The sequence below is a fragment of the Aplidium turbinatum genome, chromosome 3, assembly GCF_918807975.1.
Source record: "Aplidium turbinatum chromosome 3, kaAplTurb1.1, whole genome shotgun sequence".
NCBI lineage: Eukaryota > Metazoa > Chordata > Ascidiacea > Aplousobranchia > Polyclinidae > Aplidium > Aplidium turbinatum.
Window position 1 is genome coordinate 17,313,908 of NC_137474.1, and position 22,987 is coordinate 17,336,894.

At 39.1% G+C, this 22,987-nt stretch overlaps 1 protein-coding gene across 4 annotated transcripts in view; it reads right to left on the reverse strand.

Annotated features, from left to right (window-relative positions):
* Window positions 1-11,853: 11,853 nt before the first annotated feature.
* LOC145767619 (uncharacterized) overlaps window positions 11,854-22,987 on the reverse strand; it is a 68,472-nt gene continuing 57,338 nt past the window's right edge. For 2 of the 4 annotated variants that reach the window (XM_082579473.1, XM_082579472.1), the window contains 3 exons: window positions 17,953-18,052; window positions 15,600-15,800; window positions 11,854-13,484 (listed from right to left, as the gene is read on the reverse strand). In XM_082579473.1, coding sequence (XP_082435599.1) covers window positions 12,919-13,484; window positions 15,600-15,800; window positions 17,953-18,052 — 867 coding nt within the window. In that variant the 3' untranslated portion in view covers window positions 11,854-12,918. Of the gene's footprint in view, window positions 13,485-15,599; window positions 15,801-17,952; window positions 18,140-22,987 lie in introns of those variants that run through there. The other 2 variants (XM_082579474.1, XM_082579475.1) reach the window with 2 other exon arrangements.

Genomic DNA, 22,987 nt, shown 5'->3' on the forward strand with positions numbered 1-22,987 from the left:
CTCCAATGTAGCTGATTTTAAAGAAGTTTGCCACTCCCCTAGAATTCTTTTTAGCAACGAAAAACTACGTTCGACATGTGTTGACGATGACGGCAAGGTAATAAGTATTTCAATGATGCGAAGGACATTACTAAAAGAAGCATAATTTTTGCAAAATAGGATCAAAAAATGCTTCCCCTAGGATGTCAACTAACCTAGTTCTCCTTTTTAACAACGATTCAATGTCCGACAACATCGAATCGACATAAAAACGACAATACTGCCGATGTAAATTAGCACTTCGGATTAACACTATGTTAAAATTAACGTCGGGAATTACAAACAAGACTTACAGCGCTGATTATCGCAGATGGATATATTCCATCAATAACAAATATTCCCGCACAATGCAACAGTGGCGATTATGACGCGCTGACCTAATTCTGCGTCACTCTTTGATACTACATATTTTCGACAGTTAATCCACGATCATTCTATTGCGAAATTAAATAATTGGCTAGAAAAGACCGGCGGCCAAACTTGGCCGATGGAGGAGGTAGCACCGGCGGTCATTCAAGCACTACTTAGCGGTCATGGCCGCCGGCTGCTTTAAGGCTTGACAGTAGGTTACATCATTATAACATTGCATGATGCCCTTCTTTGTATACGGGACACTTGTAAGCTATCATTACTCAATACATAGTGAGCTGATAGATTAACATTATCGCTATATCTTATCTTAAAACTTGAAAAAAATTGGCCTTTTAGTAAACAAAAGTGCCCTTTTTTCGTAATCCTGCCCCCCAGTCAAAAATCGTTCCGGCGCCCCTGAATATGTTCTAAGCAGTGGCGTATATTTAGGGTGTTCAAGGTGTTCACTGAACACCCCAAGAAATCCAGAAACAAAGAAAATTTCCATCGGTTGTCGATGTTCTTTACTTTCATGATATTCTAACTTCTTGCTGCATGCTGATTGCTTTCTTTTCAATTGCAAAACTCGTCCCCTTCTAATTTTAATACTCCAACGTTTGAGGTCATTGCCTTTAATTTTTTTCGGTCATTATCTTTAAGCTGGGTGTGCACTGACAGCTTGGCGAGTGCTATTTAAAATAAACAATTAAGAAAAATGACGTCACAAGACAGCGAAAACAGCAATGGGTTTAGTTCAGCCAGGCTGTTCACTCGCTGATCTGAACAGTGAACACCTTGGCGCGTCATTGGGGGAATCCCAGGCAATAGCAAGTTTTAGCTTGTTGGAGTAGAGTTTGAGGTAATCAGAGTTGGAAACAAGATAAGATAAAATGTTTTTTATGCACCAAGTGCCAGTAAATTAGGACTAGCTTGTCTGAATCTGCAACAAAGCTTATGGCAACAGCTTTATTTTCTTGTTTATTCTCGAGTTGCTTTGCTATTGTTTTTTGTTTTAACTTTCACCTGCTTGTTTTTAATTCGCTTGTACACTTCTCAAGGTGTTGCGACCGTGCCTAATCCTTGCATGAAGTAAATCATTTCCATCTCGAGCACGCTTTAACTTTCGCGTTTTTTCAGATTCCTGCTGTGTTATGGCAAGTAATATTGTTCGTTTTGATGGTCGGAAATAAAAACTAAACGGAAGTATGTGACTTTAGAAATGCAACATAACGTTTGATATTATTAAGTCTTTCATTCAATAGGCGCTGTCAAATAAATATCTATTTTGTATTCTTCTCCATTCCGACAACATTATTTTTGTCAGTTCTGTTCATGTTCAGAATTTGTGCTGAAAATGCTCTCAGAACGCACCAAATTCAATGTTAATTTTAAAAATTTTCTGGGGAAGGTACCCAGACTCCCGGCTGTTGCTTTGCCGTCACTGAACACCCTGTCAAAGTGGTCACGGTACGCCACTGGTTCTAAGACGTAGTTCTTCAAAAATAACGACAAATCTTAAAAATAAGGACTATTATGGTAGCCCTGGTTATAATCCCAATGAACAAGCTTACAGACTGTTAAACGAGTGCCAGTATTCGGAACCAAAATCATGAATGCATTTATAGCAGCATTAATCAGCTCTTCGTATAGAAAGAGCAACGTCTATTGTCAGTAATTTCTAAGGAGCAAAAACAATTTCTCTTAATTAAAGTTTATTTTCGGTTTTGTGGCATTTGGCCTTAGTGGTCACAACAGTCCCTATATTTGTTAGAATTTGCATTGTTTGGTTTTCAAGGGAAATTAAATGAACAGAAAAATTAGAGCTTTAATTTCATTGACATTGGTATTGCTATTAAAAGATATGATGAAGCGGAGTAGGTAAGGCGACATTTCAATTGTTAGCATATACTAATTTAGCAGTTCCAGGGTTGCAACTGACATGTAGACCGTAAACTCCTCAGACCATCATCTGAATGAAAATTGTCAACGACTGTCCGTGTTTCCTTAATATTGACTGCTGTTTCCAAAGTATATTAAACAATGTTTGCAATGGATTGAGTTTCGCTTGTAGCAACATGATCGTTAATTATTTCACCAGAGTAGATTGAAGATTGAATATTTTGTGTTGCACGGATAGTACGCTACCAAAACAAAATTTGTTTAAATGATCTTAAAGTCACTTTTTACGTTTGTTATAAAATTATAGGCCAGTTGCAACACAAAACTCCGTCAAAATGAATTGTATGGGTGGGTAAACGATTGACCAAAAAAAAAAAAAAAATAGACATAATATAGAAAAGCGTTTAGGTAATTCAAATAAAATTTGTTTCTAACTTTAAACATCGCATACATTTCCGCAGTCAGTTTGTTGCAAAATATATGCTTATGCAAAATACTTGCTTATGCAATGCGCATTGCGCAAGGCATTTAATTTACGCACAGTGCACACTGCACAGTTGAACAGACTTACAAATCCAGCTTTGATTTCTTTAACATTGAACGACGAGATGCTACAATAAAGAGAATGACTAGAACGGAAGATAAATCGATAATTAATTTGATATTGCGAAGAGGATTTTATTACATCGCTTGAATCTGCCATTGAAGCGATTTATAATTTAATAAATTTACGTTAATCCTACGTATCTCGACGCCATGTTAATGCAAGTAGGTTTCATTTGAAATCAAAGCGCTTTCATTGGGAGGTTTAAAATCGAAATCAGGTCGATTCAAGTTTGTGTAGCTTACAATATGGGCTGCAAACCGCTAGCGTAATCACTTGGAAACCAAACAAACAAAGCTTACCTGAAGACAAATTTTAATTCTAAAAGTTGAACGAGGCTGTTTACCACGCATTTAGTTAAATAACATGATGCGTTCTATTGGTGCAAATTAAGCTAAACTATCACAAGATGACGGTGATAATCTGCTTTTATTCCGACGTTTCGTCAATCAGACACGACACATTTTTCTATTTTCAAAATTTACGCGCGATAATTTTTTTAGACGTTGGATTTCATTTTGCATATTTGGTTGATTTACAGCAGGGGTGACGATACTGACGAACCTTTTTGCGGTCGCGGGCCACTTTGTCAATTACACGTGAGTTATCGGGCCACACAATTTAGCGCTTGTCAAAATTCCATGACGCCATAGATTGGAATCGACCATAAATACAAGGTGAAGTTGGTGAATAGTGTTTTCACAACTTTACCTTATAGCTTTCCTATTTTCTAACTTTGAACCCTAAAAGTTAGTGTTCAGGGCAAGAAAATAGCAAAGGAAAGGTGTACTAGTGAAGGCATAAAACAGCTTTGAGATGTCTTTTGTCTTTAATGCATGAGCGATTGTCAAATTGTTTTACGGGCCGCATGCGGCCTGCGGCCACAGGTTCGTCACCTCTGATTTACAGCAACATGGTCCTGTGTTTTGCCATGCTAGACAGGTAGTTACTACCTGATCGGCGTCGTGTAAAAATCTTGGCCAGAAGAACCAAACTAAAGCTCAAACCAAAGTATTGAGAAAAGATCTCTATTTTGAGATTGCGCCCAAGTCAATCCCGAAGTTGGACATTGTAGCGGCAATAGAGAAAAGCTACAGAGGTGTGAATGATGCATCTGGTGTTGCAATGGCCAGGTCAAAAGTTACTAAAATTCTGAATTCTGCAAGATCCCCTCCACCCAAGCTTCTTGCAGAAGAAATGACAGATTTAAAAGAACTGAAATCTGACAGCTTCATGAAAATAATGAAAGCCGATAAAGGGAACGGTACGGTAATTATGGACAGTTCTGAGTATCACAACAAACTCTTGGAACTTTTAAATGACATTAATACATCAAAATTTTACGAAGTAGACCTAATCCTATTGCATCTATTGAAAAATTTGTAAACAAGCTAGTTTGGCGATTTGCAACTCAACGAAAAACCCATATGCCAGTTTATCAGCGTCTTAATGTAATAAAAGTGTAACACTGAAAATTCATGAAAATTACATCCCATCTTCGACCTATCATGTCCTTTAACGGTTAGCCCACTTATTATATATCGACATTTTTGATAAACATTTTATTGCCATTGTAAAAGCAAAAATACACCATAAAAAACTATTCTGAGTTCGTACAATTAATCATATGCACCTCTGTTGATTGCAATAATTGTTTTGTTTCTTTTGATGTTGTGAACCTAGGCTACTTACTTCCGTTTCTCTCAAAGAAAGTTTAAGATTATTTGTAAATTACTTTCGCAAGATAAGTCTCTACATGAACGCACTAAACGTTCTATCAATTACGTTACAGAAGCTTTGAAATTGTGTTTAGAGTCCACTGTATTTTGTTATAACAACGTTCTTTATCGTCAAATTTATGGTACACAGATAGATTTTTGTATTTTTCCGTTTGAGGCTAACATTTTCATGGAATACATTGAACTCACTGCTATCACTTCATTCCACACGCCACCGCAACTTTGGAGGAGATATGTGGATGACACTTTTGCATTATAAAAAAGTCTAAAAAATTGTGTGTTTACGTAATGATCTAGCACAGCAATTTTAGTCTTGCATTACATTTACAATAGAAGTTATGGGGTTTTAAAATTACAAAATATTATGACCTTAAACATGCTACATACAGTACTTGGTAGTACAAACCTGCTGTCTAAAAAGTATTTTAGTAAGGTCACCTTGAAACATAAAAAATAGACCCAAAGCATCTTTTGAATCATACATTAACGACGACATCTTTCTCTGCCTTTCGCCATATACAAGTAAAATAAAGCGTGAAGTGTAGAAAGGGAAATGAAAACAAAATATTGCATGGAGAAAAATATTTCATGGTTTCTTTGGTCTGTTTTTGTAGGTTGCTTTAGAACTAGTACTGGCAGCAGTTTGATGGCAATTGAACTACTTGGACTTTTGAAAGTGCGATGAGTTTGCAAAAGCTGACAAAACTTAAAAAGGGTGTGAAAAGTTTGCTGAAAAACGTGCATTAGAACCGTCTCCATTGGAATTTCAAACCTTAACAACTTGCAGAGTAAATCAATCTACGTTTTTACTTTTTGTTTTGCAACGAAGACATTGTGAATGAAGACCTTTTTGACAGCAACGAGAAGTGCAGGTGCAGATTCCACAGTCCACACATATCCCAGACAGCAAGATTCGCCATGTTTACATTGATTCAACGTCTACAGACTCTTGCAGTGAGGTTTTACTGTCTGGGATTTTCTTGAACACAGCTCCAACACATTCAATGCAACGTCATGGAACGTTAAAAAAATACAAAGTGAAGAAACTAGACACCACTTGAACGGATTTGGTTTCTGACAGTAAAGTAGGCCTAATCATCCATCAACACTTGTGTGTTGCAAACAAGATCATGTGAAAATAACAAACCAGTTCTTTTTGCATTGATGCAACGTCCGCAGACGCCGCATAAATGTAAAAAAGGCGATTCGCTTGCTCGAAACGGTCCATGAACAAACGATAAAAATGCCAAAACAATGAATTGCGACGTCACATTGACACCGGATCAATTTTTATCGTTGAACTATCACTACTATTGTGACCTCATTGGTTTGCGTTTCTCTTACTACTATCAAGAGAACTACAATCAATGGTTGCACGAAAGAGAAGATAGATATGACAAAAATGATTTGCAGAAAAATTTATTTCGTTACGTCGTTTTAATTTTTTAACACCAAGTCTCACTTCCAAGGGGCAAAACTGCTGTACATTGGAGTGGAAACCAGTATTGCTCAGCAACAAAATCTACATTTCAACTGACAAACCAGTTCTTACAAAATGAAGTAATTCTGCTGTGAAATTAATTTCTGAAACTAAACTCCTACGGACTTCTTTTCAATGCAAGATTTGGAGTTATCCTATTTCACCCAAAACAAATGGCAACAAATAGGAAAATATTTGTAAACTAGCTACCAAAAAACAATACTCTGTAGGTTAGTGCACGCTATACTATACGGTAGTTAATATACAAACTCTATGATTGTTTCAACATTGATAAGTGGAGGTCTGTTGTATTTAGTATGAAATATAGTTACAGTTTCCCAACAATAATAGGTAACTATAATGTGTAACTACTTTTACTTTAATTCAAGCTCTTTTTCTGTTCAGACAGTTTTCTAGCATTCTCCAGATCGTAAAAAGGGTGTTTTCATGTATCATGTTTAAAGTGAATTTCGTAAAAAAAATATATTGATCTTAAATGCTTGTGAATACACCACGTCTTCTTGCTATGTGCATTTAGCGAAGTAAACTAACAGAAATAATATATTCAGAACATGTTTGTAAAAACTCTAAAAGCATAGAATCTTTATATTTAATAATAATCATCTAAATATCTTTTCGATAACTTTACTTGGCTTTATAAAATCAAAATTTTTAATCTAGAGAAACCTATTACTTTCCTTATTGTCAATATTAGGAAAACGTTGTTTGGGAAACCAATAAACAATTTCACCTAGCGGTAGTTATCGCACAAAAGTGGCAAGCTTCTCTCTGTGCTTATGCTCAAGAAAGTAGCACGTCGCAACGACCTGTGTGATTGCATTCCTAGCTTTGACTTTGCTTTGCGGCATTCTTTTTTCTCTGGTTGCCTTTTTTGTCTGTTCAACAGCGCGTTGCTTCAATCAGGGGTTGTCAAAAGTTTTTTTTAACAACGTATCCTTTCGGTTTATCTGCTTCTTACGTGGCGTCTCCTTAATATAATGTAGCAAAACGTGTACGGAATTGAAAAGACAAAACACAAAAAGCCATCTATTTTTACTTATAAACATCATTTTACAGATTTAATGCAATAAACAAGGTTGACATTTTTTTACGAGCAGGCTAAATCTATTCCGGAAAGTGTTTTAGAAAGGCACACGCGTAAATTGTGTTCAACGGAAAACCTGGCACGAATTTTGTTTTTTAGCATGCACATTATTGTGTATCAAACCCCCTCATAAAACCATTTTCTCGTGGCAATATATTAAAGTTGTACTACTCCAAGAAAAAATCAACTGCGTAAAATATTACAAATTTAAATGAACTCGACCGGGTCAACATCAAGCTTGAAAAAACGAAAAATCTTATGAGGGTCAAACAATTAACAAAGATTTTATGAAGGTCTGAAAACTCTATCAGGCAGAAATGGTCTTTTTTACCCCTATGTTTAGAGTAGCGTGTAGACATTTCTGCCATTTTCAAAGCCTCATAACTTCTATTGCATATGTAATGGAAGACTGAAATTGCTTTGCTAAATCATTATAAACTATATAACTCACAATTTAACAATAAAAAACAGCATATCTTGAAGCATAGGTGTTAGATGGGTCATCAAAATCCTAATTTTTTGCCACGTACAAGTGTTTTTTTTTTTAATTTTCTTTGACACGCAAACCAATCAGAATATTTGTCTGATTGCTTCAAAAATCAATTAAAAGAAAAATCAATAATGTAGTAGTATCAGTGGCGTACGCAAGGAAGGAGAGTTAAATCTTCCATTGAACAAGTTTTTTATCTATAGTTTCGTGAACACTCATTATTGTTGTGATAGGTAGCCTATACCAATTAAGCCAGGGGTGTGCAACGCGCGGCCCGCGGGCCAAATGCGGCCCGCGAGGAAAAATTGTGCGGCCCGCAAAGATATGCCAATTTTGAATTGTGTGCAGCCGCGAAACATGTTTATAATTTAGTTTAGTCTACTAGGCCTACGTGTGAACAATTCATTATGGAGTGGATCATTGTAGGCTTACTGTAGATTTAGCACCTTCTGTTAACCATTTTAGAAATATCCCACCGGCCACCGCTAATCCATTGTATTTCATTATTTGGAACGTAAAAATGTATGGTCACATAAAAGCAGAGGCTCTATCCACTTTTAGAATTCGGGGGGGTGATTTTTGGACAGTGGGCTAAAATCGTCAAACTTGTTTTTTTACATTTTCATTTTACATTGATTGAAGGCCTGCATACGTTGAATCTATGTAAAAGAAGCTGATTTACTGTTTGAAGAACAAGATCTGCCATTTGAAACTCACGCAGTAAAAACTGTTGCCCGATCAGCTGATTGCTAGTCGCTGGTGACGTAGACTGTATAATCGCACGCTTCGCTGCTCAAGGCCATTCCGGTTTTGAAACCTCTGACAAAAGCATGCACGCAATGGTGGTCAGACCGCAATGGGGCCAAATTTTTTTCAAAATTGTTTTATGGTAGCATGTTAAACACAAAGAACGTGGAAAATCGCCAAGTCAGGTTTTTCCTTTAGTATGACTTTAAAACACATTGTAGTCACTTAACAAGAAATAATTCTGCCACAGCAAATGAAAACTCAAACCAATCATAAACTACGTTTTCCTTGATGTGAAAAAGGGCGAAAAGAAGATGATACAAAGCAAATGAAGTGCTGGTTTTTCTGTCAGATGGTTGGCTTAGGGGGTAGGGCTAGAAAGTAGTAATTTCATTGACGTAGTTTCGATTCTCAAAACTGCTATTGCTCTTTTTTCTTCTGTAATTACCAAATAAAGTTCAAAACAAGGATTAACTCTCTGGCTGAGTGCGAAAAAGGTCACAATTGGACGGTAGCCTCGTATAACATGTTCTGATTGGTTGGCGGTGTCATTCTAGTCATTTGCAGTGGCAGAATTTTTTCTTGTTAAAGTGGCTACCAAGCAAGCTAAGTTAAAACACAGTGTAAACGCCTGGCTCGTAGTTCAGGGTATGAGTTACTGACACTTTCACTTGACATTTGAATTATTTTTCAGTGTCGTAACACTCGTAACTGTGACTTTCAAATGGAAGCATATATTCATATTGAAAAAAAATTCAAAATGTGCTAACAGCGAAAATATTTTTTTCAAAATTTGATCAATAAAATATCACAAAACCTTTTCAAAGCCAAATGAGTGGGGGGGTGATTTTGCATTGATCACCCCCCCACTCCAATTAGTGGGGGGGTGATCACCCCCCTCACCCCCCCTTGGATAGAGCCCATGCATAAAAGACATTATGAACAAATTACGACTTTGGAAAGCCAACATACAGACGGGAAATCTTTTCCACTTTCCAACTTTGAGAGACGATGGAATGCATTCTGAGAAGAAAGCTGAATTTGCAGACAAACTTGAAAAATTGTTGTATGAATTTTTAGCTCGTTTCAAGGACTTCAAATCTCATGAACATTTGTTTGGCATATTCTCTTCGCTATTCAACACAGACGTTGACAAAGCACCAGCAGATATAACTTGAACTGATTGATCTTCAAGAGAAAACCGATTTGAAAGTAAAGTATTTAGAAATGAATTTTGGCGATTTTTACTGAAAACATCTCAACTAAGATGACTTTCAACATTTCAAAAAGTCCGTGTCTCCAAAAATGGCTCTTTTTGGCTCAACGTGTTTGTGCGAACAATTTTTTTTCTAAAATGGACGTCATGAAATCTCTCTATCGATCGGTTCTGACAGGCGAACACTTGGAAAATGGACTCCGAATTGCGAGCACTTCCATTAAGTAAATTAGGAAAAAGCCGTCGGGAAAAGAAGCCAGCTGCAAACTTTTCACTGAACTCGTTTAAAGACAGTTTGACAATAAATTTGAATAGCAGTTTTCTTCAGAAATTTATGCGTTTTAACTTATTATTCATAATGCCATAAGAATAACAAAAAAACTACTTTTTTGTGCCAGCAACTACTAGAAATCATAGCCTATGTTAAATAAACGTGCGGCCCGTGGTTTCACCTAGTTATTTATATCTGGCCCTCCTGTAATAAAGGTTGCACACCCCTGAATTAAACTATACCGTAGCCAAAACATTATCTGTGACAAAAAAAAAAACAGAGTAGCTTAACTGGGATCAAAATTTCTAAATTTTTGCCTGCTTTTCGGTAGGCTATGCTTTTGTCGTTTATAAGCCAAGCCGGAATGCTTGAAGCAAAACTGGGTTCCTGTGGACCCAGGCCAACCATCTGCATGAATAACCGGTCTGCTTTTCGCTGGTGGCAAGACTAGGCTACTACGAGTGTTACATTGAGTTATCATAACCGATGCGGTCTTGGATGAACCAAATACAGTAGGCTACTCAGTTTGTAATATTTTCCAGCGTTCCCTATGTGTTCTTAGTTGGCTGATTGATTTATTTTGTTTAAAATTATATAAAAATGTCATTCGTTGTCTGCCACGAGCACGTTTCCCGAAAAGCCGACCGCTTAGAGTTAGACACAGATTTTCAATTTTTTTTATGTTGATGTGACCAAGAAATTTCAGTTATGCTGTTCAATAGAACTTTATCACCACGTAGGCCACTTGGTTTAAAACTTTTGCATTTGTAATACACATGATCAAAACAATGACATCCGGAGCATTTTTATGTAAAAACACATTTCAGCCGCTTCAATGTTAGGCTACGTCTAGTTTTTGGGGTGAAGATCCATGTTTTACAACCATACTGGAGAATAGACCATACTAACACTAGGAAGTCACACCTTCAGAGGGATGAAAAGATTGCGATCTAATAGAATAGGTCGTAGTCTTATTCTTCTTCCTATCTCTATTTTGCATCCGCTGTTATGAGGGAACCAAGGTAGTTAAAAGAAGACACGCGTTCGATTGTGTTGTCTTCCTGGTAGCCTAAAGCGCAAAGTGGGGTTCAGGACTGTGTTTGGAGATTGCCATCAGGGCTGTTCGAAACGAACTTTTTAAAGTAGAAACGAAATCCTTCTCAAAAGATTTTAGCTCCGAAACGAAATCAAGGTAAATAATTTGAGGTCGAAACGAAATATTTTACAGCTAGCAGGCCATTGCTTTGAAATCAACAGAAAATTTTAAACATTTGTTTTTGCAAATAAAAGTGTGACATTAGGAAAAGAGGTCGACAGCCAACATCCTTTCTCCGCCAAACAACCAAATTTGGTATAAGACCGGGATGTTTGAAACGACTATGTTAGTGATGTCCGGGTAAGCAGGTGTCAGGTTTTAAGTTTTTTAAATCAAACAAAACTTCTACTCAGTACAAAAACGATGCAGTAACCTACAAACAAGAAAATGGGCGCAGTCAACGGAGGTTATAAAAGCGTGAGAAAAAGGCACGTGTCCGCCTCATTGGTTATGCGCTCAACTCAAGATCACTCAGTGCCGGTTCGGCTCTCGGGGTGTGCGCTTGAGCAACGCATTTCAGGACTATTCTCCATTCAGCGACAACTAGTAGATAATTCCCCGGCAACAACATTTTAACAATCGGAAACTCACTGTCAATCTTGGTAACCGGCCTGCGTTAAGAGCCTCTAAAAGTATGCAAAACTACCTGGAATAACCTATCAAGGTTTTATCAGTCCGAGAAATGTCCACAACACAGCGCACGGTGTTTTGACGGGGTCCAGGACAAGATTGCATTCCTGGGGCCTCAGGATTAAAGGCTTTTCAATAGTTTTGAGCCTGCGAAGCTACAGAAACAAAAACAAATCACTATTCCATCCGTTCATTGTAATTCAGGTTCAAAAGCAGCAAAACTTTTTCAAATCAACAACTAGTAATTAAATTGTGAGAAAAAGGGTCGTTTTTCGTTAATCAATTGTTTAGAAACGAAAGATTAAGGTAGAAGACAACTATGTTTTATGAACCGACGAAGAAACTTTACACCCAACCAGAGAACAGAAGATCACATAATACTGACATGACCAGGTTTAGGTGTGAAGCTGAAAAAAACTGATCAACAACTTTTGCACTGAATCAACGTCTAGTGACCATAAAACAAACACATTGACAAAAGAGCGGTTCTGAAAAACCAACTCTTTCACTTTCCGATACGTCTTTTCAACGTAAGATGAACGAATTGTGATGCTTTAGATGAGAATAAATAGCAATGCAATGTTCTGTGAATAAATCTGCTTAAAAAAGCTGAAAATAACAAAAAAAGTTGTGCGCTATCGAACAGCTGAAAATCTGCAATTAATCAACGAAAAAACATCACATTTAAGTAAATTAAACGTGTTAGATGATCAGCTTAAACATAGACATTCAAAGCTAGTTTGTCACAACGTTGATTTGCTGCCTGGGGCAACGCATGCTAACTTTATGAATTGCAATCCATCGCTTTTGCATTGAGTTAACGTATAATAGTTGAGTGATCGTCAACGCTCACTTTTGTACATTCAGATCAAGTTTGTCAAAAAATATAACAAACAACCAAACATCTTCAAATTACACAAGAAAGTGATGAAAGGTATTCTTACAATAAATTATGCCAAACAAGAACAACAGAAAGCAGTGTCAAGCCAGGTTGAGTTCTTCATTCAGAAAATAACGTTATTTTTATGTAAATTCAACAGCAAAGTCGTAGAATTTGTGCAAAATAACGTTAATAGAATAAAGAGCACACATGAAAGCAATGGTGACATAACAAATAATCGCGAGTTCTCAAAAATCAGGACAATCCACGTCCAGGATGAGAAAGTGTAGCTATTGCGTGGAATTAACGTCATAAGACAATATAGAAATAAAAAAAGCGTTTTCTGATGGACATTATGCATCGAGTCGCTGTCACGTCGGTCGGTGCATGGAGAGATCGGATGCGGTGCTTAATGACTCCCATTCCTCCTGAACATCCTTGACAGCGGTGCGAGGTGCCCAATTTCCCTGGCTGGGCGGAAGAGGACCTCCTGGATCAGCTGAAGATCCAGGATTCTGATGGGAATGATTGTGGTTGGAGTGCAATACTGGGGCGGCTTGTTGGGGTATCGGGGCCTGTTGTTGCTGCTGCATGGGCCCCATGCTGTACGGCCGCGGATGGTACACAGGCATAGGTTGCCATGCAGACGGGATGACCATAGATTGATGAGGATGTTGTGCGGACGGTGGAGGATGGAAGGCGTTTTGTCCATGGTAGGTCATGTATGTGATTGGCATCATGTAGGGAGGGAAGGACGGTTGGGGAAGGTTACCCCCAGTAGATTGGCGTCTTGTCATCTCAACTTCTGTGGGTTGATCTGGTACGGTGGGGTTTCTGTTGGGGCCGGGGGGAATCATCATGTAACCAGTGGGAGGGTACATTGTATGGTGGGGGTACGAGTAGGTAGAGGGCTGTGTGGTCGGCACCCTCTTTGAATCTAAAATAAAAATAAAATCGTCAAATGAATTTCCAAATACATCACTCAGCATCAATGGCAGAACAAGTTTCTTGAACAACTAAAAACAACGAATGACTTCATAACTTCTTCATATCGACTGAGGAAACTGATGGTTCAGCTGGTGACGAGGACAGGCGTGTTCATAACACCAAACTGCGCTCTTTTAATGTGAAGGATCTAAAGTTACTACTACACCAACACGATTGGATATCAAGCTAAAAGTCACAATGGCAATCGTGAGCAGCGCACAAAAAAATTGCACTAGCATGCGGCTATGACACTACTCAGTACCCAGCAGTTACTGACATCACAACGCTAACTAACGTCAACATAACGTAACAACTGCCATGTTTGCACGATTGAGCTTTGCAAAATCAGTTTTAAATCTTCAAAACACACTTTTTCAAGCAAAAAAAATGCAACAAATCGTTAAGTTGATAAAACATGAAAGAACTTAAAATGAAGCTTTGGTTGTTTTAAACAATCACTGCTGTATCGCTCATAGAAAATGAATAGTTTGGATCTTCAAATGGCAAAACTGGTTTAAGTGGCTCAATCGTAACAACAACATACAAAATGCCAAACATAAAGTTAAATCGTTATTTTTTAGTTGCTCGGGATGCGGCAAACAAGCTTCAGCAGCACTGGTTCATGCCGATGATAGTAAAGATAACTGAGGTTGAACAGCCCGATTTTGGCATGAAGTGAGGAATGATCAAGAAGTCTTAAAAGAAACTACATGGGTTTGCATCCATCATAACAAATGTAGCCAAGTCGGTCAACCCGAAAACGGCTGGTGTGAGTGCACAAACAGGCACGATGCAATACATAAAACTACGAAAAATCACGATAAACCAACCACACATGGAAATCCTGACTCGTGGTCAATGGTTATACTAAAAACAAAGATATATTTGGAGTTTGTGTTGGTTATACTGTATATCGGGTGATCGTGGCCGCGGTTCTATTGGATACAATTCGTCAGTAAGGTTAGTGTTACTAATCTGACAACAATGCATTAAGACACATAACAATGAAGTGTAGAGATGAAGCAATATGTGATGGAATATGAGGTCAATTTTCACTCAAACGCACAGTTGAGAAAGTCAGAAGCAATACAACAAAAATAGATAAAACTGAAATTGTTTAAAAGTGTTTCGAAGATCAAAAGCTGCGGGTACAAATGGCAAGAAAATGTCGAATAAAATGACTAGAAAGTCCGAGCAGCAAACAACCTGTAATCCGAACAGGATCAATCCATGTGGAAAAGTTCTGAAACAAAAGTTTGAAGAGATTGGAGAAAGCTTGAGAGCAAACGACTGAAACATTCTGTTCAAAAAAATGTTGAGACGGACAGGTTTTTTTTAAGGTTTGGTTTGGGTGACCGCTAAATAGTTTTAAGAGACCGCAAGTGTTTCATTTAAATACCAAAAAATAGCCATATTTGCTTAAGACATAGCAAGAAACAACTATTACTTTTCTACTGTAGTTGCAAGTCCAAATTTTGGGAAACCGCTGGAGAAATTTGAAAAACACCTTAAAAAAACACTGGAGACGGAAGCTCTATATGAAACCTATGGACGATTGAGCTCTCTTGCCAATCAGTCAATCACTACTGGTGAACCACTTTTTGTCCGTGAAACAAAAAGTGAGACAAATCACAGCAACACATCCACATTTGGACCATCCACATCAACCATGGAACACAATGCTGCAATGAAGCATTCTATCAAGCAACGAACAGCGCTGCTAACAAGCGACAATAATTGAGGTGGCAAATTACATTCAAAGAATTTTGGAAGCCATTAAAGCATGACCCAAAGCGCATTTATCAAATCCAGCGATTTTACGTGGTATGACCTCGAATCAATGTAACGAGGCTGGATTTGATGACTTAGTCTTGGAAGCTGGAAAACCTTTGTACTCGGCAAAGACAATTAACAAATTACGAAAATTTTCGATACAGTAAAAGTAAAGACTAAAGACTAGTTGATACCCGCTATTCACGAATTAAGTGACCAATTTCCAACAGAAAGATAATAACTTCAACCCAACCTCTACTGGCTAAAGCCACCTAAAATGGCACACAGGCACCTTTTTCGTTCTGGCGTAATGCCTCCCAATCCCCATAAGGCATAGACGAACTAAATTCCAAAGTGGCTGACGATGGGCCACGATCACTGTCCCTTTTTTCTGACCTTGGGTAGGCTGAAGTAAGACCTAAATCAGACTGGCGACGTAGTTTCAAAAACGAAGGCCGTCTCTTACGAACAGGCCTGGAATCAGGGAGGTCACCTGTTAATATGAAAGGCGTGAAAATGAAAGCAAAGCGGTTGCAAATCAACAAATAAACGTGCACACATTCGCCCAAGCAAAACTTCAAATAGCAAATTACAACCACACAATCGGTGATAACACGCCAAACAGATCATTGGCTATCGCTGCTTCAAATCAACAACAGTCACCACGAATCTGGTTTTGACACAACTCAAACGCAGTGAAGAGCAACTTAAAACAACCAAAAAGTTATACCGAGTGTGTTTTCCACTTGGGAACTCAAAGAAGTTCTTCTCCAAACACGATTTCCCTGAAATCTACTTGAACAATCTTTAGAAGAATGATTCCATGAAGCAGTGGATGATGCAAAATCACTTTCGCACATATGACTGGAGGGATTCGATGCCCTCGGAGTAAATGTAAGTGCTTGTGAAAGTTGGAGAGCACGGTCTTGATAAGGACGAGCATCACTCCATCTTCTTTTTTGGTGATTCTTCATCATTGCAATTGATGGATGAGCAAAGTGAGGCTGAAGTTCAGGTTCGGAAGCAGATTGAATGGGAGTCTCACTTCTTCGCCTTTGGAGAGACTCTGGGTGGATTCTCATGCTCGTCATGCTAGGGTCTTCCAATGGGCTGTGAATGGGAGACGAAACAAAAGGATTTCTGGTACATTCCTTTGGCAACGCTTCATATCTATTATTGCTGATCGGCTCAAACATGGAGCCTTGTGGTACATCACAGAAGTTTTGGCCTGCATTCACGACACGATAAATTGGTACATGGGACGACGACACACTAGACTTATCTGGTACGCTCCCAGAGCTCATGGGGACGTTCACTTGAACTTGGTCATACCTTCCATACCTTGAACTTCTGCAAGACGCCATTAGATACGGATCTTCGCGTCGCAAACAACGATGCAAGAAAGAGAAAAAAGTGAGTTAGTTTCAACGATGCCGTGCAATACATAAATGACAATAGCAGACAACAGTGAGCAAGACACACAAACACACCATGGACCTGTAAGTAATTTTTTTTCCACAAAGGGCAACAAGTAGCAACAAAAAAGGCCAGACTGAAAAAGAAAGGTTTATTTTAGTCTTGAATTAGACATAAAATCACCACTATTTTTCATCTGGGCTGAACAAATTCATATTATACGTCATAATCAATTACCTGCACCGAGTCATACCTAAGCTGGGTGTTCCAATTAAGCAAAATCATTGAAACATTTTGAAAACTATAAAATAGTATAAGTTTTAGGTATCACCTATGTACTGTAGCCAGTGCACATCACAAAATCATCATCTATTTTTCATATTGTCTGACTTACAATTGAGGGTAACAAGCAGTTGTATAAATTCACCAATATTCAAAACTTTTGTGACAACCTGTTAATCAATATGTGGGTAGTCTAGCCCCACTGGCAATGTATCTAACTTATCTGCGGAAATGCATTTTCCCCAATGGTGGTATATAATTATCGACTAAAATAGTTTGCTGAAAATAGATTGTCACATAAAACATTCAGCATAATGCTCAGTTTCAAGTCGAACATAAAGAATCAAGAAATTGAAACAAAAAAAACCAACAAATGAAAGTGACATCTTTTGGACCAAGGTAGAAAACATTTGCCAATATTTAGTGAAAAGTCTAATTTGACACGAGACTCTCACTTTACATTCATGGGACATTGAGACAATAACTAAATGCTAGAAGACATGGGTCACGTTTATGATATAAGTTACCTTTCTAAAAACCCGAACAGACTGGCAACTGACATGACAAAAAAAACTAAGTGATGGCAATGCCAAAACATATTACTTAAAAATGGTTATGTAAGTGGTTAAGTGGTTTTGGAAACTCAGTCCAGACCGGTTTGTGGTAACTCGCAATGGCACCCAGCACCAAGATTAGCTGATTGAAGTACTTAAAGCGTTGTTACTGAGATCCACCGAATGAAAGACTGACTCTCATCCTCCATACCATGAAATACAAACCATTGACACCAATACCATCACACTGATGCTGGCCGGCTTCACAAACCAGCAGAAGATATCCGTAGTATCAATTTACCAGCTGGTGGTGAATGGCTGTTGGTAACCATCTTGGACTTATCTCAACCAGAAGATGATTCATATGATCATGCAAGGTTGTTGGTAACATACCTGGTTTGACATGGTTGGATCTGTTGCTAGCATCGGGAGGATTGCGAGGTTGTGGGACGGCTAGCTGGCCTCGTTCTACAACAGGGACTTGTTCAAAGGCCTGAAAGCAAATATACAATCCGCATCACAGAATGCAACAGAGCTTGTAGAAAGAAAATGTGTTCCATGAAACATATTGCCAGAGAAACTGAAAGTGAAATTCAAAAAGATGAAGTTACTCCAAATTAGATGACAAATGGCTCAAAATAAATTTACTTTGCTAGAAAGTGAACAACTGTCAACCACGAATGCAGATTGCAGAATTGGTGCATGGGATTATATATACATGTTTTTGCAAATAAAGACTACAAGAACAAAACTTAACAAGTACAAATGTACCAACACGACGATTTAACTATTTATTTACCATAGACAGGGTTGCCATCGACATGCGTGAGAAAAAAAACATCGACATGGATCCCAAAATAAGGACAACTGAAAAATTAAATTTTCATACGAAACAAACGTTGTTGAACAAATCTTTGTATTTATACGTGCCATGATATATCACATTCCATATTTTTTGCCAGAAACAATCTGTTTCAGCAACTCTTTGTTTGTAGAAAATACTTCCTACATCTCAGGACAGTTCAGGTCTAGGCTTACGTTTACTTGACTTAGCAGGGATTTGACTGTGATTTCACTAAGTTTGTTCCTTTCCTTGTAGTGCAGCGGGTTAGCAAAATCATTGTGCAAATTATGACTAAAGCATGAAATTTTTACCAGTGTTAGTACGTATCATAAGGTTCATTTTAAGATCGGGAGGTAAGTCAGTTTTGACCTCTGATGACCTTGAGAGGTCAATGACCTAAATTACAGTTTTCCACGATTCTGGTGCAGTTTGTTTGTCTCGGGAATTATTTGAAAAACATGTCATGATAATTATTAAAGCATGGAATTTTTACCAGCGTTAGTACATAATATCATAAGGTTCATTATAAAAAGTAAGTCAAATTTGATTGACCTCTGATGACCTTGAGAGGTCAATGACCTAAATTACAGTTTTTTACGATTCTGGTGCAGTTTGTTTGTCTCGGGAATTATTTGAAAGACATGTTATGATAATTTGCTGCAGTGTAACGTTTAATGTACATTAGGCAGAGGCTAATGTATAAAAGTATAAAAGCTTTAAGTACAGTGAGGCCAGGCGGGGCCTCAGACACACGAATGGTACATATCGGTAATGATATAGGCTACAGACAAATTATCCATATTGCCGTGTAAATGTCGAGGTGTGTCATCGCAGCTAACAGTTTCCCGAACATGCACATAATGCAGTGCACTTCAATGCAGCCTTGGTGCACCTGCAGTGGCCGGTACACCCCTTCTTGCAGTTGCAGTGGATCAGTTCGGTGTCCGACGTTTTTTTCGTAAACAGTTTTTCGTAAAACAATTGTTCGTAAGCAATTGTTCGTAAAATCAATTCTTCGTAAAGCAATTCTTCGGGCATGCAATTGACCGTAATACTAATTGTTCGTAAACAAATGTTCATAAAAGTTAGGCTACAGCTTTTAAAAAAAAAACAGTTACACTTGTTTACGAACAATCAATTAGGGTAGCCTATATGCTAGAGATGTGCTAATTGTGCTTAAAGACGTGCTGTACCTGTAGAGTGTAGACGAGCAGACAGAGTGTAGAGTCCCTGATTCAGAATGGGATTACAGTTTGTGAGCAGCGAAAAAGGAAAGCCAAAACTTTTGTATAGTGGCCAGCTTTATTACAAAGATTATAGTGCACTTAACGCACAAGGGCAAGAAACTACTTATTGGAAATGTGAGCATTTTAATAAGAAATGTCCTGCACGAGTAACAACTGCTATGGCAGCCATTGTACAATCCAGAGGTGAGCACAATCATGCTGGAAAATATTCGTTGTGCAGCAAAAGACAGTCGTGATGCCCCAAGTTACCTCGTCTCAGCAAAAACTATTGGACTCAGTCAAGCCACAGCAGCAAAACTGCCAAGTGTGCAGAGCATGAAAAGGGCAGTCACCCAAGTGCGATTGAAGGAAAATGCAGGCCCGGCAATCCCACATTCTCTCTGTGACATTGTGCTTCCAGTAGAGTACAAGCAAACGTTTGCTGGTGTAACATTCTTGGCCTATGATTCTGGGCCTGGAGATAACCGTATGGTCCTCTTTGCCACTGAAAGAAATCTGCAGCTCCTTGCCCGTTCAAAGCACTGGTATGCTGACGGCACCTTCAAGACAGTGCCTTCACTGTTTGAACAGCTTTACACAATACACGGACTGAAGGAAAACACTTCAGTGCCTCTGGTGTATGCCCTGCTGGGGGACAAAAGGAGAGGGACATACATTCATCTGCTGCAAAAGATCAAGGAGTTGTTACCTGCAGTTGCTGTTCCAGAGACAATCATGACTGACTTTGAGATGGCCATGGTTAATGCAGTAAGCAGAGAGTACCCACTTTTAACTCACCGTGGCTGTTTCTTCCATTTGTGCCAGTGCATTTGGAGAAAGACGCAATCAAGTGGCCTGATGGAGCAGTACGAGACAAGTGCAGAGTTTGCTCTGAGGCTGCGCATGTTGTCGTCTCTGGCCTTTGTGCCTATTGATGAAGTCAGCCGAGCCTTTGACATTCTCATTGATGGGAATGTATTACCAGATGTTGCTCAGCCAGTAATTGACTACTTTGAAGACACTTGGGTTGGGCGCCCAGATCGTCGCCAAGGACGCCGTCCTCCAATGTTTGCAATTCAAATGTGGAACTGCTATGATGGCGTCCTCAGTGGCCTTCCCAAAACTAATAATAGCATTGAAGGATGGCACAGAGGATTCATGTTCCAGGTATCTGCAATCATCCAGATATTTGGAAGTTCATATCTGCAATCAAGCGAGAGCAAAACCTAAATGAGGTTCGCATTGAACAGTATGTCAATGGCCAGGCAGGACCCCCTCCAAAGAAGAAGTACAAGGACAGTGCAGAAAGACTAACTAGAGTCGTCCGAACTTGGCGTCAAGACTTTCAAGATGATGAAATTTGTGATTACTTGCGTGGAATTGCACACAATACTTCATACTAAACTTGGACAATTTGTACGAAGTTACTCAAAGTAGTATTGGTAGTGTAAGCAAAAAATTGCTAAACACAGGCAATTGTTGTATTCCAATAAATAACAAAAAATGCGCTTTTTCATTGTGCTTATTTCTTTGTGTCGTCGTAACTTGGTTATTCAGGAAAATTTGCATTACGCACCTTCATCGGAAATTGCAAGACAAACCTTGCTGTTTCGAAAAATTGTTCACGAACAATTCACTTATATGAAGAATAGATGTATACGAAGAATTGCTTTACGAAGAATTGATTTTACGAACAATTGTTTACGAACAATTGCTTTACGAACAACTGTTTACAAACAATTCACCTATAACCGATCAGTTCTTGGCAAGATTTTGATGCCTCTGGCAGTGTCGTCCAGAAAGGCTGCCACCCAGAAGCCTGCTTTGTCCTGCCCCAGTCAGATGGGCTCGGAAACTTGAGATTCAGGACCAGAGTTCAGGACCAGCAGTGTCATTGACTCCTCACTGACATCACTTTGCATGCGTAGTAGTTCTTCAAAGGCATTAGTCACCTCTGGAAAAACTGTCCAAATCTCCCAGGCAGTCTTTTTCCCTCTGCCAGCGAATGCAGACACAGTGTCGCACCCTGTGAGGACATGAAAGAACGGGAGAGTAGCACATCATCTTGGGTTCATGGCGGCAGCCAAGCGGTGAACAGCTATGTACCCGAAGCTAGACCCAGTACCAAGAGCTATCCACAGCTCGTCAGAATTAATGTGGTTGAAGAAAGCCACAGCCAGTACCACAACATCAGTATCTACAGTGGGTATGGTCACCTTCCTCATCCCCTTTTGGACAGCATCTTCCACGTAGAAGCATGCGTGCATCGCCTCCTCCTGAGAACACGGGGAGAGGTTGGTCAAGTCGGACTCGGCAGGAGAGCACAGGACATCAATTCCACAGGTCGCATACATTTCCTTGCCATCAGCTATTGGAAGACGAATGGTTTCTCGTGACAAGAAACTAAAGAGTTCAGTCTTGTTTTGGTCAACACCAAGGAAGTTCTTAGGTATAATGGCAGAGGGATCCACTCTTTTCCTGATGCCCTTATCCCTCTTTTGTCTGGTGGTCCCCTTCAGGCTGTCAGGCAGATATACATTCCAGACAAGGTCCAGTCTTTTGACCTTTTCCAGTTGAGTGAAGATGTAAAGTGCAAAAACTGTGTTCATATACTCTTTGCCGCAACAGGATTAAGCATTTGAACAATAGCTGCCCCATCAAGGATTTTGATATCAACCATATATGCTCTTGTGGTTTCAGTTTGGTCTGATTTCAGGCAATGTAGTAGTTCTGCTTTGACTCCAATGCGCAGTTGGCCTCCTGTTGATAATGAAGGTGGAGCTGCCTGGTTCTCATGGGAGAACTGGTCAAGATCCCCGTCACGTGATTGACATACAATATACAGCCTCAAGAAGAGACTACAGTCACTCTTCACTGCCGCGAGTTGCATCTTCTGCTTTGACTGCGTCTTTGTCTGTGGCGGCGTGGCCGACTGAAGAGCGGCAACTTGCTCTTGGTCAGTGCGTCTGTAACTGGCTTCGTGCATAGTTCCAGCCTTTCTTTAACAAACATGGTATATTGCTTCTCACCAAGGGATTCAATCTTTTTCACGGCTTCTGCCACTGGGGTTTCCACGATGTACCTCGTGTCAAGGACCAGTAAATCTTGAGAGCTCTATAGAAAGGGGTTTCTCATCTCTTGAAACACTTCCATAAGTGCCCTGACATCCTTCACAAAGGCTGTCTGTACTCCAGGTTTCTGGTCATGGTGAAAATGCCTGATGTCGTCATGTCCTCTCGTGGCCTGCTCTTAAAACTCTGTAATGATCCTGGCTATTTCTGGCCCTGCCACCATCCAGCGAATGAGTGCTCCAGGGTTTCCTGTCAGTCCAATAGCTCCACCAGATCCTTTGACTATA